Source organism: Perca flavescens, chromosome 24 (assembly GCF_004354835.1).
Source record: "Perca flavescens isolate YP-PL-M2 chromosome 24, PFLA_1.0, whole genome shotgun sequence".
Taxonomy (NCBI): domain Eukaryota; kingdom Metazoa; phylum Chordata; class Actinopteri; order Perciformes; family Percidae; genus Perca; species Perca flavescens.
This window is the reverse complement of record NC_041354.1, coordinates 52,682-68,100: the sequence shown is the minus strand read 5'-3', so window position 1 is coordinate 68,100 and position 15,419 is coordinate 52,682. Positions and strand designations below refer to the sequence as shown.

Below are 15,419 nucleotides of genomic sequence, written 5' to 3'. Positions count from 1 at the left end.
GTGTGTAGGGAAACATTTGATCCATAAATGTAGATATTTTAAGTCATGGAAACGGGTTAAATAAAAGAGCCCTTAATATGATTTCTTTTCTCTTATTGTATTTTCTTCTTTATGTTGATTAGTTACAGTGGTGTGCAGAAGTTTGGACACCCATGCTAACGTTAATAAAAAAATCATCTTTTGGAAATTTATCTTAATGCCTTAATTAAATAAATGAGGAAAAATCCAACCTTTAAGGACACCAATTTTGTTTGTGAATTAGTAATATATTGTAGATTAATAAATGTTCTTCCAGGGGGCATAAGTATTCACACCCCTATGTTAAATTCCCATAGAGGCAGGCCGATTTGTTTTTATAAAGGCCAGTTATTTCATGGATCCAGGATACTATGCATCCTCATAACGTTCCCTTGGCCTTTGGAGTTAAAACAGCCCCCCCACATCATCACATACCCTTCAACATACCTAGAAATTGGCATGGGGAACTTTCTATAAGATTATCTTTCAATGCAAATCAAACCAGCTATTAGGCTAACTGACATAAAACCATGCCAATCTCTAGGTATGGTGAAGGATATGTGATAATGTGGGGGGGGGGCTATTATAATTCCAAAGACCAAGGGAACTTTATCAGGATGCATAGTATCCTGGATCCATGAAATAACTGGCCTTTATAATAAACATCTGCCTGCCTTTGTAGGGGAATTTAGCATAGGGGTGGACTGACTTATGCCCCCTGTATTTGAAGGAAGAACATTTATTAATCTACAATATATTATTCATTCACAAACAAAATTGGTGTCCTTAAAGGTTGGATTTTACCTAATTTTTTAATTAAGGCATTAAGATCAATTTCTAAAAGATGATTTTTTTATTCCTCTTTTTAGTCTACGTTAGCATGGGTGTCCAAACTTCTGCACACCACTGTATGTAGAAGCTCCTAGGTCTTGTTTGTTTGTATATTTGTACTCTGAATAAAGAAATAAAAAAAAAAAAGTACCCCAGCTGATCTTTATTAACATGTGACTCATGTTCAGGGCGTTTCCTGTTTAAAGTTTACTTTCACACAGGTTGTGTCTCAGGTAGTTTCCTCCAGCTGAAGGTAATGTAAGCTATCTTTCTGTTAGTTTAGTTTGACAGCTAGCCTGCTCCTGACCAGGCTAACAGGCAGGATTTATTAATCCTGGAGCCTTTTCTGTTCACTCAGCAAGGCTTTTACCTTATTGTTATTAGCATGCATGCATTAAAATACAACAGGTGCATGTTGCTGTTGTGTGTGTGTGTGTGTGTGTGTGTGTGTGTGTGTAGTAACATTTGTTTAGGCTTCAAACCCTTCTCCAGAACGAATGAGAACTGACCGAGTAGATGAAGATGATGAAGATGATTTGTGTGAGTTTGTCTCCCTGTCTCCAACAACTAAACCAGCAGAAACCCTCGCCTCCCATTGGCTCTTTTCTGTCTGTTTTTGTTGTGTTTTTGTTGCCTTTAAAAGTCCAGTTAGACCATTATAACGTTAGTAACTATCTATAAAATGTAGAAAGAATTTTTGATGGGAGAATTCATTTATTTTACTGTGAAAGTAAAACGTAGCATCAAAGTACAAAGAAACTAAGAAACAATCCTCTGAGTCTTTACAGAACAACAAAGAAAAGAACATTGCATTAATAAAAATATTAAAATCAGATTTCAAACTTTTAATTTGTTCTCTTTTCTTCTCAGCCACCATCTTCTGGCTTTTTCTGAGGGATTCCAATGCATTCTGGGAAGTGTAGTCCCTCCAGTAGATCATGGCTAAATCATCTGAAGGTAAGACTTTCTTTTTTTAGTTTGATGCCAAAAAATATCAATATTTTTAGACTAAAAATCCCAATATTTTGAGAGGAAAAAGATAAACATTTTCAAAAAAAAGTCAAATATTTTCAGAATAAAAGTCCCAATATTTTCATGGAAAAAAATAAACATTTTCAGAATAAAAGTCCCAATATTTTAAAAGAAAAAAGCTAAATATTTTGAGACAGAAATTACTACAATGGGTTGCTCAGTGTCCCCCCCTCCAAAAAATGTGTTAGTCTATCCGGACTCTGTAGGACTCGTTAGAGCTGGTCCAGTCTCTCTGCAGACTATATTTAAACTGTTTGAGTTGGATGTTGACAGATGAGATGGTCCGAACGGATCGCAACACGCGGCCTCTGAAGCTTGGCTTAATGGCGGTGAACAGGACGAATATAAGGAGCCCCTGAAACACGAAAATACAGAGATTATCAGGAGTCTAAACACAAAGAATTTACAACAGCAACAAAGTAGCAAAACAATGCCCAAAAAGGTTTCAGAAAGTGACAAAAAGGCATCAAAAAAGCACCAGAAAAGCAATCATCCGTTTTTGAAAATAGAAAAAGTTTCCAGCTACAAGTTTCTGGGTATTTTGGGTAAATCTTGCCTCATCCAAAGTTGTAGGAAACAGATTGTTAAAGCTACGTTTCTATCAGTTTTTGATTATGGAGATATCATTTATACATTCCTCTGCATGATTCAAATCTGGTAAATAAAGCTGAAACTAACACACCTGTGTGGTGGTGCCGATGCAGAAGAGGTAGCTGAGCACCTCGTGGGCAGTTCCCTCGGTAACCAGCACCAGGTAACCCAGAGTCCAGGACAGACCGAGTAACACAGCCAGAGAGAAAGTGTTCAGTAACTTCCTGATGCTGCAGAAACACAAAACAAAGTTTATATAATTTATAAAATATTTCTTATTCTGTAGGAGAAAGATTTACTTTTTAAGTAAGTAATTAATTAAAAAATATTACAAGGAAAAGGTCAGAATATTGTGTAAGAAGAATGTAGTCGGAAATTAAAAAAGAGAATTAAAAAAATGATGGGGGGTTACCTCTTGAAGGAGTTGTCGTACCGAGAGACCAGAACCAACAGGACGACGTTGTAGATCAGAATCAAACCGATAGGAAGCACGAAACCCCAAAACATTGGCTTCCCATAGTCAAAGTTTTTGGATTTATCCAGCGCTGCCAGCCAGCAACTGTAAACAGTAAACAATAACATGTATCATTTTATATATATATATATATATATATATATATATATATATATATATATATATATATATACAGTATATATATATATAATCATCAGGAATGGTTTAAAACAAATGTCCAAATTGCCAAAAAAGTGTCAACAACAAATATAAGAACTGTGTTGAAGATCAAACACACAGAACTTTATTTAATTTAGATCCAAAGTTTCCAAAGAAACCAAAACTAGTTTTAAAAAACAAATCAGAATCAGCATCAGAATGTAAAAAAAATGCCAAAAAAGTTGAATGAAGTGCAACAAGATCCAAAAGTAAGAATTTAAAGAAAAGTTTAACAAATAATAAATTAATAATTATACCCACAATTCCTCCTGTCTATATCCCAGAGGGTTGTCCATGCTGTAGGTGATTCCCAGTGTGATCGCCATGACAACAGCTGGGACTCCTGACAGGAAACAGGAAGTTTAAACAACAGTTAAAGAGGTATTTAGCTTTTTCGATTTAATCCATATCTGTCATCTTTGTGTTTGTTTGGCAGTGTGTGCAGATTAAAACCAATTCTTTAAATTCAACATTTCATCAGAAAACATCCACATCATACATATTATCTTCTGTTAAGAGACATTGCAGCATTGCTTTTCTCTTCTAACATGTTGTCTAAAGTAAAACTTTAAAATCCTACCCCATCCTATGGTGGCGCTGAGCGGCGTCCAGTATGGCGGCAGCTTGTGGTGTATCTTGCGAAAGAGCAGCACCTCCTGCGTGGCGTACACGCTGTTCCACATGAAGGTAGCTAACAGGAAGAAGTGAAGCAGCGCCGTCACCGCCGAACATCCTCTGCTGCTGTCATCCTCCGCCGCCACGTGTTCGTCAGAGTCCAGGACGCCATTGGTCTCATTTTCAACCCTCTCATTGTCGTTGCCATCTTTGTTTGTGACGCCGGAGAGGAAGGTGATGATGAAGGCCAGCAGGCTGAACCATATACTCAGCAAAGCAAGCTGGGAGTTCCTACTCTTCTTCCGTTCGCCCCTGTTCACAGATCATGTTACATTTTAGGTATAGAGTCGAAAGTCCTAAGATTTCAAGATTAAAGAGGCAACTTCTGTGAAAATATACAGATATACTGCTGTTAATTCACAGATATTTTAGAACAGTAAACAGTTTCACAGTGTTCACCCAGACAATACATTATATTACATATGACAAATAAGTCTTACTTGTCTGTAATGTGGTGAATTATCGTAACAACCAAACCCAGGATGGAGAAAGAAAGTCCAACTTTAGAAATTGTATCCAGCGCTTCTACATATTCATAATTCTCTCTGAAGGACTGAAACACAAACACACAATAGAGTTTTCAACAAGCTTCCTACAAGACTCACTTTGATATACCTTCAAATATATGAAATGTTGAGTGTGAAGTGAAACTTGTGAGCAGATTTCTTCACCCAGAGAGCAGCGAAGTTGGTTGTGTGGTTGCAGAAACATTCGAGGACTCCGTCTGAAGCGTTTCCTTTCCAGCAGCCAGCCGCGCTCCAATCCTCCAAAGTGTAGTTCCAAAAAACACACGAGAAGTCCCACAGAGACGTACCGTTCAGAAGCTGAAACACAACCATAGAAACATCTAAAACTTTATTGATCGGGAGAAAGAGAGAGAAAAGCGGCAAAAAAATAGCAACAGAAACTTTGGAAAATGGCCAAACCCCAAACTGTGGCACAACAAAAACATCAAAGTGGCATGAAAACATGACCAAGAAACTGCATGTATGTATGTATATATATATATATATATATATATATATATATATATATATAAAAATGTCATGAAAATGTGACAAAAATCACATCAAAATGTTATATTATGTTAATTGTACTAAAATGATACATAAATGGTTCATATACTGTATGTTCAGAAATTGCACAAGAGAAATTGAATGAAAATGTTAAGCATGTTGCACAAGTGTTGGAAAAAGCAGCCAAATCCTGTTACCTTTGGTCTGAAGAGCATCTGGACCTCTTGTGGCTCCAGACCACTGACGTTGGCCGACAGGACCCTGACGGAGGCCCGGCGCCGCCTGTAGCGCTGCGAGTGGAAGAAGTGGTCGTTCTGGTAGAGGACGAAACCCACAGACACGTTGGACGGAGTCTGGAGACTGCTGGTAGTGCTGCCTAAACAACACACACACATTTAACTCTGGCGTTAGTTTCACACTTTCACATTAAATAAAAGTTTAAAATAGGTTTTAAATAGTCAAATACAGTTGAGTTTTCTTTATCTTCATAAAAAATTGGTAAATAATGCAATAAAAGGTGCTCAAAACATTCAGTTTTTAGTTTGTAAATTTACTCATCTGGAGTTAGTTATCGAAAAACTGTCAAAGTAGAATAAAAACAGTCGAGAAAAAGATTTTAAAGATTTACAGGTTGAAAGCGGAATTGTCCCATTATGTCTCATTGGAATCAGATCAGCTACCCGATCTGGTAAACTAGGATAGTGCAGTTATAGCCGGTTACAGCCAGTAGAGAGCCGCAAAGAGAATGCAGAAGTGCTGTTCACCCTGTTAAAAGTTGATGAACCACTGAAACGATTTTGTAAACATTATTTTAAGTTACAAAAACTTCTCAAGTGTTGCTTTAAAAAGTCCTAAAATAGTCAAAATATAGTCAAAAAACTGTCAAAAAATAGTTGTTAAAAAGTTTTTTTTAAAGTTTTTAAATAGTGAAATACAGTCAAATTTATTTTTTTTATTCATCCATCTTCGTCCGCTTATCCGGTGTCGGGTCGCGGGGGGAGCAGCTCCAGCAGGGGACCCCAAACTTCCGTTTCCCGAGCAACATTAACCAGCTCCGACTGGGGATCCCGAGGCGCTCCCAGGCCAGGTTGGAGATATAATCCCTCCACCTAGTCCTGGGTCTTCCCGAGGCCTCCTCCCAGCTGGACGTGCCTGGAACACCTCCCTAGGGAGGCGCCCAGGGGCATCCTTACCAGATGCCCGAACCACCTCAACTGGCTCCTTTCGACGCAAAGGAGCAGCGGCTCTACTCCGAGCTCCTCACGGATGACTGAGCTTCTCACCCTGTCTCTAAGGGAGACGCCAGCCACCCTCCTGAGGAAACCCATTTCGCCGCTTGTACCCTGGATCTCGTTCTTTTCGGTCATGACCCAGCCTTCATGACCATAGGTGAGGGTAGGAACGAAAACTGACCGGTAGATCGAGAGCTTTGCCTTCTGGCTCAGCTCTCTTTTGTCACAACGGTGCGATAGATTGAATGTAATACCGCACCCGCTGCGCCGATTCTCCAACCAATCTCCCGCCCATTGTCCCTCACTCATGAACAAAACCCCAAGGTACTTGAACTCCTTCACTTGGGGTAAGGACTCATTCCCTACCTGGAGAAGGCATTCCATCGGTTTCCTGCTGAGAACCATGGCCTCAGATTTAGAGGTGCTGATCCTCATCCCAGCCGCTTCACATTCGCTGCGAACCCATCCAGTGAGTGCTGAAGGTCGCAGGCCGATGATGCCATCAGGACCACATCATCTGCAAAGAGCAGCGGCGAGATCCCCAGCCCACCAAACTGCAACCCCTCCCCACCCCGACTACGCCTCGATATCCTGTCCATAAATATTACAAACAGGATTGGTGACAAAGCGCAGCCCTGGCGGAGGCCAACCCTCACCTGAAACGAGTCCAACTTACTGCCGAGAACCCGGACACAGCTCTCACTTTGGTCGTACAGAGATTGGATGGCCCTGAGTAGAGACCCCCTCACCCCATACTCCCGCAGCACCTCCCACAGTATCTCCCGGGGGACCCGGTCATACGCCTTCTCCAAATCCACAAAACAAATAATTCTATAAAAACTGCCCAAAACATTCAGTTTTCCGTTTGTAAATTGACTCATCTGGAGTTATTTGTGAAAACATAGTTGGAGAACTGTCCAAAAAAATCTCAAAAGGTTGCCTTAAGTTGAGTGTTCTGTTTGTAAACTCATGTGGAGTTAGTCCAACATCTGGATTAGTTTCAGGTCAAACTACAGGAAGTCATAACGTTGGAAAGAACAAAGTTGTAAGATTTAGAACAACATTTGGAGAGTTTTAATGTTTCTCTTTGTCTCAAACCGAAAATAGGTGAAAAAAATGCAAAAATGTCAGAAAGCAAGGAGAACGTTTAAAAAACGCAGCACAAAGTTGAGTTTTCTGATGAAACTCACCTGGGGTAAACTGGAGGTGAACGATGGCGTCGGCAATTAAGTCGGTTTCCACCGACGTGTTTGTGTCCAGCAGGATGCGGTCAGCAACGAAACTTCCCGACATTCCTGAACGCACCGAGAGAAACACAGCCGTTAGTTAGGGGAATTATTTTCAGAAAAAAGTTTATAAGTTGTCTCTTTTTGGGCTCCTGGAGGCCCCTTGTTGTGAAACAGTGGGGAAGATGCTTTTATTATTAAATGAAAGATTAATAAGTCCAAAGTCACAACATCTTTTGTCGCTTTTTTCAACATTTGTCATTTTTTTTGTTTTTGATGCTTTTTTAGGGTTAGGGTTAAAAAGAAATGAGGAAAGTAAAAAGGAGCAGACCCTGAGAGGCTGCTGATTGGCTGATTATAGTCACCTGACAGTGCGGTGAACTGGACTCCCTGAGTGTCGGCCGCCGAGATCTGAGCCGATTGGATCGCGATGTTTGGCTGAACCAACTTAGAATCAAGCTGATCCGAGATCAGACTCAGGTCCACCGACAGCCTGGACAGGGTCTGCGTCAGGCTGCAAATATACACAAATATATAATCATATATACAGGAATGTATAGTCATATATACACACATATACAGGACAAGCCAAAAGTTTGGACACACCTTCTCATTCAATGTGTTTCCTTTATCTTCATGACTATTTACTTTTTGCAGCTGAACCCAGACAAGACTGAGGTTTTAATCATAGCACCAGACAGTGCTATTCCTCTGATCAGCCAGAACATTGGGTCTCTGTCATCGGCGGTCCGGCCCAGTCTAAGGAACCTTGGGGTGATATTTGACAAATCCCTATCTTTTGACACTTACATCAAATCATTGACCAAATCCTGTTTTTTCCATGTACGCAATATTAGCAAATGAAGGGCTGTGGTCTCTCAGTTAGAACTGGAGATGCTCATCCATGCTTTCATTTCCTCCCGTATTGACTATTGCAATTCACTTTTCTCCTCAGTCAATAAATCTGTCCTTCACCGCCTGCAGTCCATTCAAAATGCTGCTGCTAGGCTTCTTACAAGATCAAACAAGCGTATCCATATCACCCCTTTACTATGCTCCCTTCACTGGCTTCCTGTAACTTACAGCATCCAATTCAAAATTCTGACCATAACCTACATTTAAATTAAATGAAGAAAAAACGGAGGTGGTTGTTTTTGGAGCAAAAGAGGAACGATTGAAAGTCAGCGCTCAGCTTCAAACGACAATGTTAAAAACAACAGACAAAGCCAGAAATCTTGGTGTAGTCATGGACTCAGACCTAAATTTTAAAAGCCACATTAACATAATTAAAAAATCAGCCTATTATCACCTTAAAAATATATCAAGGGTTAAAGGACTTATGTCTCAGCAGGATCTGGAAAAACGTGTCCATGCTTTTTATCTTCAGTAGACTTGACTACTGTAACGGTGTCTTTACAGGTCTCCCTAAAAATCAATCAGACAGCTGCAGCTGATTCAGAACGCTGCTGCTCGAGTCCTCACTAAAACCAAGAAAGTGGATCACATCACTCCAGTACTGAAGTCTCTACACTGGCTTCCAGTGCCTCAAAGAATTGATTTCAAAATACTTTTACTGGTTTATAAATCACTAAACGGTTTAGGGCCAAAATACATTTCTGATCTGCTACTACATTATGACCCACCCAGACCTCTCAGGTGGTCTGGGACAGGTCTACTTGTTGTCCCCAGAGTCAGAACTAAACAGGGGGAAGCAGCGTTCAGTTTTTATGCTCCACATATCTGGAACAAACTCCCAGAAAACTGTAGGTCCGCTGCAACTCTGTTCTTTTAAATCTAAGCTAAAGACCTTTCTTTTTGATGTTGCTTTTCTTTAAATAATCTATTTTATTAACTTTAATTTCTTATACTGCACTGTAACTTTTATTCTTATACTGCACTATCAATTTTATTCTTGTCTTCTAATGTTTTTAATTTGTTTATTACTGTTTTTTAATTGTTTTCTAACTGCTCTTTAATGTTTTATGTAAAGCACTTTGAATTGCCCTGTTGCTGAAATGTGCTATATAAATAAAGCTGCCTTGCCTTGCCTTGCCTTACAGGGCTCTGCATGGTCAGGCCCCTGACTATCTTGCCAACATAATTCATTTACACACTCCATCCCGGTCTCTCAGGTCTGTTAATCAAAATCTGCTAGTCATGCCCCGCACTCATCTGAAGACATGTGGGGTCAGAGCCTTTGAGGCTATGGCGCCCAGACTCTGGAATGCCTTACCAACTAGCATTAGGTTGGCTGAGAATGTGGATTGTTTTAAGGGACAAGTGAAGACTCACTTGTTCAGGCTAGCTTTTAAAGCACTTTGTGACCTTGTCTGTGAAAAGCGCTAATAATAAAATAATAATAATAAAATGTACTTACTTACTTATTTACATTGTAGATTCTCACTGAAGGCATCAAAACTATGAATGAACACATATGGAATTATGTACTTAACAAAAAAGTGTGAAATAACTGAAAACATGTCTTATATTTTAGATTCTTCAAAGTAGCCACCCTTTGCTTTTTGTGATAACTCTGCAAACCCTTGGTGTTCTCTCAATGAGCTTCATGAGGTAGTCACCTGAAATGGTTTTACCTTCACAGGTGTGCTTTGTCAGGGTTCATTAGTGGAATTATTTCCCTTATTAATAAAAAAGCAAAGGGTGGCTACTTTGAAGAATCTAAAATATAATACATGTTTTCAGTTATTTCACACTTTTTTGTTAAGTACATAATTCCATATGTGTTCATTCATAGTTTTGATGCCTTCAGTGAGAATCTACAATGTAAATAGTCATGAAAATAAAAAGGAAACACATTGAATGAGAAGGTGTGTCCAAACTTTTGGCCTGTACTGTATACAGGAATATATAGTCATATATATATACACACATATATACAGGAATATAAAAAGATATACACACATCTATACAGGAATATATGAAGATATACACAGCCTACAGCTAGGTTAGGGTCAGTGTCAGGCTACACAACACAGAAATATATTGTCTTGTATATCATATATATCGTCAGTGTGCTTCTGAAAACAAAGTAGAGTACTTTACCTGAGAGTAGCGTTGTTTTCCTGGTTGTTGTCTGGTAGGTCGGTGTTCAGAATATTGCTGACGATCGCTACCGCTGCCTCCCTCACACTCTGAAACACACACAGTTTCAACAATGAAGTCTCTGCTACACACACAGAGTGTCATTATGACTCGAACTTCATCTCCTCTGCTACATTTGGGTTAAAATGGAGTATCTACTGCTAAGTTAAAGTATGTCTAAGTTTAAGATGTGTAAGTTTGTTGTGAGTTTCTTCTTGGTTGTTTCGTACCTCTGTGGCGTTGGTAGACAGCAGTCAGAACTCACTGTAACGCAGGTTTAAAAGTGCAAGAGTTGTTTCTCTGTAGGTTTGTTGTTTCGTACCTGTGAGACGTTCTCATACGACAGCAGCGTGTCGGCGATCTGAGCGGCCGTCGTCACTTCTTCAGCCGTCAAATCTTCAGGTTGGGACGTCAGCATCTCAGCACTCTCCGCCAGCGTCTCTAAATCTGCTGAGCTGGTCAGCTGAGAGAGGAAACACATTATTCAGGTATCTCTTCCCTGAAGTCTATTGTCCTTTACCTGCCTGTGATAGTTTTTTGTTCAGCCTTTTTCTCCCCCGTTGACTCACATTTTGTTTTATGTCGGTGAGCGTCTGTCCACACTGGAGGATGTGCGGCGGATCCTGGAAACTCGGGGGTGTGTTCCTTTTGGAACATCTGGTCGAAGCCTCGGGTTTACCCACTGCAAGGAAACCGTAAAAGACTCTCACAGCAGTGCATTGTGGGAGACCTGATTGATGGAGATAACAGTAACAAATAAAACTTACCAGCACTCGTTCCTGGTGGACATCTTTCCTTAGAATAAGCGTACCAGCCGATGGGTGTTCGTGGGAAGTTGAATTGCCCCACCATCCGTTCTTTGCAGAAACTCGCTGCAAGGACAAGTTTATCAAAAGATGAAGATTTTGTTGCTCAGTTTGACTTGGAAATAGAGCCTAAAGTCTAAAATGGACAACGTGAATCCACTGAGGAGCAGGGCTGGGTATCGTTTGGGAGACCCGACTCTAGCAAGACTTTCAGGGTCTCATTCAGAGATTATTGGACACATTCTGAGACAAAAAGGTGCCGTAGGTAGGATTGTGAAGATCCAGGGCCAAAAAACGTGAACATCAACAACTTCTCAGTCCCTCCCCCCTTTCTTCTAAAGCCCAAAAGGGTCACCTAAGCATCTCCCCCCACAAGGGAGAATGAATGCGTGTGCATGAGCAGTGATTGACACACAGTTAGACACCCCCCTGGCCATGATTGGTGCATCTGAACAGTTAGACCCCCCCCCCCTCCCCCTCCGCTCTTCCCAGCCGAGTTTACATACCGGCAGAACAGCGCTATTTGTTCAATATCACCTTTGTCTTTAGATTCATCGCAGGCAATTGAGTAGGCCACAGCTGAATTGATGTCTTTAATTTGCTGTCTGGTGATGTCTTCTGCCATTTTTATGGTGATGTCTTTGACAGTCTTTGCAGAGAGGGGCATATCCCTGATTTTCTGCACAATTTCTCTTCTTTTTTTAAAGTCCGTGAATAGATGTCCTGAAATCTTAATGAAAGATTCTTTTACATATTCTCCATCTGTGAACGGCTTCCCATGCCTGACTATTTCCTGAGCGGCTACAAAACTTGCATATGTAGTTGAATTTGCAGACTTCATCCACTTCTTGAAGTGATTTTTGCTCAGATCAACCTTCCGCATCAGTTCCGAAACAGCTTTTTTTCTCTCATCTCCATCCGGATATTTTTGAGCAAAGGCTGCGTGTTTATTCTGGAAATGTCTTGCGACATTTGACTTTTTGTTGTTTGCTAGTTTTTCATTACATATTAAGCATACTGGTAAACCAGTCTCGTCAGCAGAGAAAGCATATGAATCTGCCCACGTAGCATTAAACGTTCTGTTTTCTTCAGACACTTTTCTTTTCTTAGAATTATCTATTATCCATAGTTGGCTCATAGACATATATATCTATGAGTTGGCCTACCTGGGTTTAGAAAAGTTCAAGAAATTGCGCGCTGGCGGGTGTCGCACATTGGAGGTTGTGACGCATATTAAGAGCGACAAAGAATTTTAACACTTTTTTGTGATACAAATTACAATAATAATACATTATTTAGATGTTACAAGATCACCATAATCTTAAAATTTAGAATTACATTTTAAAAACAAACTATGTAAAAAAAAAAACTCATTATTTTTAAAAGCCACAGGGAGCCGCATCAGAGGGATGAAAGAGCCGCATGCGGCTCCGGAGCCGCGGGTTGCCGACCCCTGATCTAGTGGATGGTGTAGAAATATGTTATTAACTAAATGTGTATGTTTTTGTTGCAAAGTCATTGGGGAAGTGGTTAAAAGTACTCAGGGTGACCTCTTATGCACCGAAATTTAATCTTAAGTCATAAAAATAGTTTAACACACATACTTCTTAGAGGGACAATTAAGAGCATTGCCATAGTGTTTAAAGACTGTTTATCCTGAATACAAGTGAATCTGGTTTGGACGTTTCCACTTGCACATTTGACATGAGGGTGAGTTGGGTGACATATTAATATTGACCGGGTCGGAGCGATTGACCTATATAGTTTAGTGAAAACGTTTTGTTTTTTTCTGGTTCCTTTTAAAGGATCAGTGAACATAACTAAGTCGCTACAAGTGGGGAGGGGTATCTGTGTAAATTAGATCACAGTTTTGTGCTGTTATGAGTGTTTTAGTGTTCTTTTTGTTTAATTTTAAGGTGCACTTTTTCACAGGAAAGGCAAAATGTTATCAACAATTATTCACCTCTTCTGTTTGTGTTGGCAATTGAGCCATTGGCTATTGCCATTAGGAGTAATATAAATAAATAATATATAAATATTACTGGCATTAAAATAAATGGGATTGACAACAAAATAGGCTTATTTGCGGATGATATTGTGATTTTTTTATCCCACTTAGAACAGTCACTACATCATTTGCTTAATACTATTACCTCTTTTAGTAAGCTTTCCGGTTACAAAATTAATGAAGGCAAATCTGCTATTCTTTTCCTTGAGCATTCTGAAAGGGTAAATCCCCCAGTTCAAACACCATTCAAAATAGTTAGAGATAGCTTAATTTATCTTGGTATTAGAATTACCCCTAAATTTGACAATTTAGTAGAGGAAAATTATAATCAAGTAATAGAGTCGGTTTCTGAATGTACTAATAGATGGTCCATGTTACCAATTTCCATGATAGGGCGTATCAATATACTTAAAATGAATGTCCTCCCAAAATTTCCCTACCTCTTTCATTCCATTCCTCTTGGTCCTCCTGTAAATTTTTTTTTTTTTTCCGAGAGGAAAAGCATGTTCTGTAATTTCATTTGGAACAACAGACGGGCTAGACTTTGCTTATCTTTGCATTATCTCCCCTATGATAGAGGAGGCTTGAAACTCCCAAACCTCCAATGGTATTATTGGGCTGCCCAACTTACAAATGCCTCTTGTTGGTTCTCACAAGAAACGCCACGTTCCTGGATGAGTTTGGAAAGAAGCACGACATCCCCTCTACCTCTCAATTTATATTTATATTCAGCTAAATTAAAAGGATTAACACATAATCCCTTTCGTTAAAAACTCGATTATGGTATAGTATGAGGTTCATAAACATACTGGTGAGATACCTGTGTTATCTCAATTTATACCAATCTGGGGTAACAGTGCTTTTAAACCTGGCAAACAAGATATGGGCTTAAAAATTTGGGCAAACAAAGGCCTAAGTAACATTGCTGATTTATTTACCATTAACATTCTCATGTCGTTTGAAGATTTGAGGCAAAAGTATGACATCCAACCCAAAAAAAAAATTAAATACCTGCAGATAAGAAGCTATATATTTAAGATACAGAAATCTTTATCTCTATCTACTCTTAGCTGCATAGAAGAAATAGCAACAAATCAACACCCTAAGAGGGGATTGACATCAAGTTTCTATGCAATAATCGTGGATGGATCAAAGGTTTCCTCAGAGAGTAAGAGACTGGCATGGTGTGAAGATTTAAATTCTGTAATCTCAATTTAGGAATGGCAGAAGATTTGCTTAAAATCTCAAACACAAACAATAAATACCCATTTTAAATTACTTCAGTATAAGCGGATAATTAGAACATATGTAACAACTCAGCTAAATAAATTTAGCCCCAATAATCCTGACACGTGCTACAAATGTGGTAGAAAGGGCACATTATAAGGTAAATAAATCTATGATAACTTTCTGCATCTTACAAGCTAAATATACCATAGCCAAATCTTGGAAATCCACTATCAAACCAGGTGTTAATGTCTGGCTTGCAGGACTGTCAGACTGTCTTGCACTGGAAAAGCTCACTTTTACGTTAAAGGGTAAATATCTCATCTTTGACAGTATGTGGAGATCCTTCATGGTGTTCTTAGAGGGGAGGAAAGCATTGGAGGCATGCTCTCTGTGTGTGTCAACCATCAACAAATGAATATTGCTATGTATTTAGTATACATCTGTTTGTCTTTGCTTCGTTGTATTTTAAGTGCTTTTCTCTTGGGGATAGGTTAATATTTGGACCACCGGTGATTCTTAAGGATGATTTATGCTGACTTACTATACTGACCAAATATCGCTTGTTTCAGCCCTGTCATGTTTGTGTTTATTTTATTGAAGATGAGCCTTACTGTGACAGTTCCAATTTGCACCTGTATTATTTGTTGTAGTGTGATTATTTTCTGACAATTTATAAACACACTTGTTGAAAGGAAATACAGTTTTCTTTTAAATGAGTCAGACTTACCTTCTGAGCAGGTCTTTCCGGTCCATTCATCTGGACAGATACAGACGCCGACAGAGGTAGAGGTCGACCTCCGTTATCAAAACCAGAGAAGGGGGAGTAGTCGTAGTATGAGCAGTTGTTGTAGTAGCATGAGGAGTAGTAGTAGTAGTAGTAGCAAGGGTATACTCAGTAGTATCAGTATACTCAGTAGCATCGGTATACGCCGTGGATAGAATGTTTGATGTTTGTTCACTAGTAGTCGAAGTAGTAATA

General features: G+C 39.4%; 2 protein-coding genes and 1 long non-coding RNA gene across 3 annotated transcripts; 1 reads left to right on the top strand and 2 right to left on the bottom strand.

The window, feature by feature from the left end:
* Positions 1-1,054: 1,054 nt before the first annotated feature.
* On the top strand, positions 1,055-1,791 carry LOC114551213 (uncharacterized). The gene is made up of 3 exons (XR_003691873.1): positions 1,055-1,102; positions 1,309-1,389; positions 1,720-1,791. It is a non-coding gene; the product is annotated as an uncharacterized LOC114551213 (long non-coding RNA).
* A 274-nt stretch (positions 1,792-2,065) lies between these two features.
* Positions 2,066-4,087, bottom strand: LOC114551238 (adhesion G-protein coupled receptor G7-like). Its single transcript, XM_028572409.1, has 6 exons — positions 4,056-4,087; positions 3,726-4,015; positions 3,407-3,488; positions 2,885-3,031; positions 2,564-2,702; positions 2,066-2,236 (listed from the first exon to the last, which is right to left on the bottom strand). The coding sequence occupies exons 1-6, from the start codon at positions 4,085-4,087 to the stop codon at positions 2,066-2,068; spliced, it is 861 nt and encodes a 286-aa protein (XP_028428210.1).
* Positions 4,088-4,318: 231 nt separating this feature from the next.
* On the bottom strand, positions 4,319-15,186 carry LOC114551237 (adhesion G-protein coupled receptor G7-like). Its single transcript, XM_028572407.1, has 10 exons — positions 15,168-15,186; positions 11,164-11,268; positions 10,966-11,078; positions 10,719-10,859; positions 10,358-10,446; positions 7,660-7,808; positions 7,259-7,363; positions 5,034-5,150; positions 4,492-4,644; positions 4,319-4,373 (listed from the first exon to the last, which is right to left on the bottom strand). Exons 2-10 carry the CDS (start codon positions 11,246-11,248, stop codon positions 4,354-4,356), a joined length of 972 nt encoding a protein of 323 aa, XP_028428208.1. The 5' UTR covers positions 11,249-11,268; positions 15,168-15,186; the 3' UTR covers positions 4,319-4,353.
* Positions 15,187-15,419: the final 233 nt, after the last annotated feature.

What these genes read in the sequence shown, in the direction of transcription:
- LOC114551238 (XM_028572409.1), bottom strand. Translation starts at nt 4,087, where the DNA reads ATGATCTGTGAACAGGGGCGAACGGAAGAAGA. An exon ending in CAGGGGCGAACGGAAGAAGA is followed by an intron (nt 4,016 to 4,055) that starts GTAGGAACTCCC and finishes TATATGGTTCAG; the next exon opens with CCTGCTGGCCTTCATCATCA. An exon ending in GCATCGGCACCACCACACAG is followed by an intron (nt 2,237 to 2,563) that starts GTGTGTTAGTTT and finishes TTCGTGTTTCAG; the next exon opens with GGGCTCCTTATATTCGTCCT.
- LOC114551237 (XM_028572407.1), bottom strand. Translation starts at nt 11,248, where the DNA reads ATGGTGGGGCAATTCAACTTCCCACGAACACCCATCGGCTGGTACGCT. An exon ending in TCCACCAGGAACGAGTGCTG is followed by an intron (nt 11,079 to 11,163) that starts GTAAGTTTTATT and finishes GTTTCCTTGCAG; the next exon opens with TGGGTAAACCCGAGGCTTCG. An exon ending in TCACCTCCAGTTTACCCCAG is followed by an intron (nt 5,151 to 7,258) that starts GTGAGTTTCATC and finishes GTCCTCTACCAG; the next exon opens with AACGACCACTTCTTCCACTC.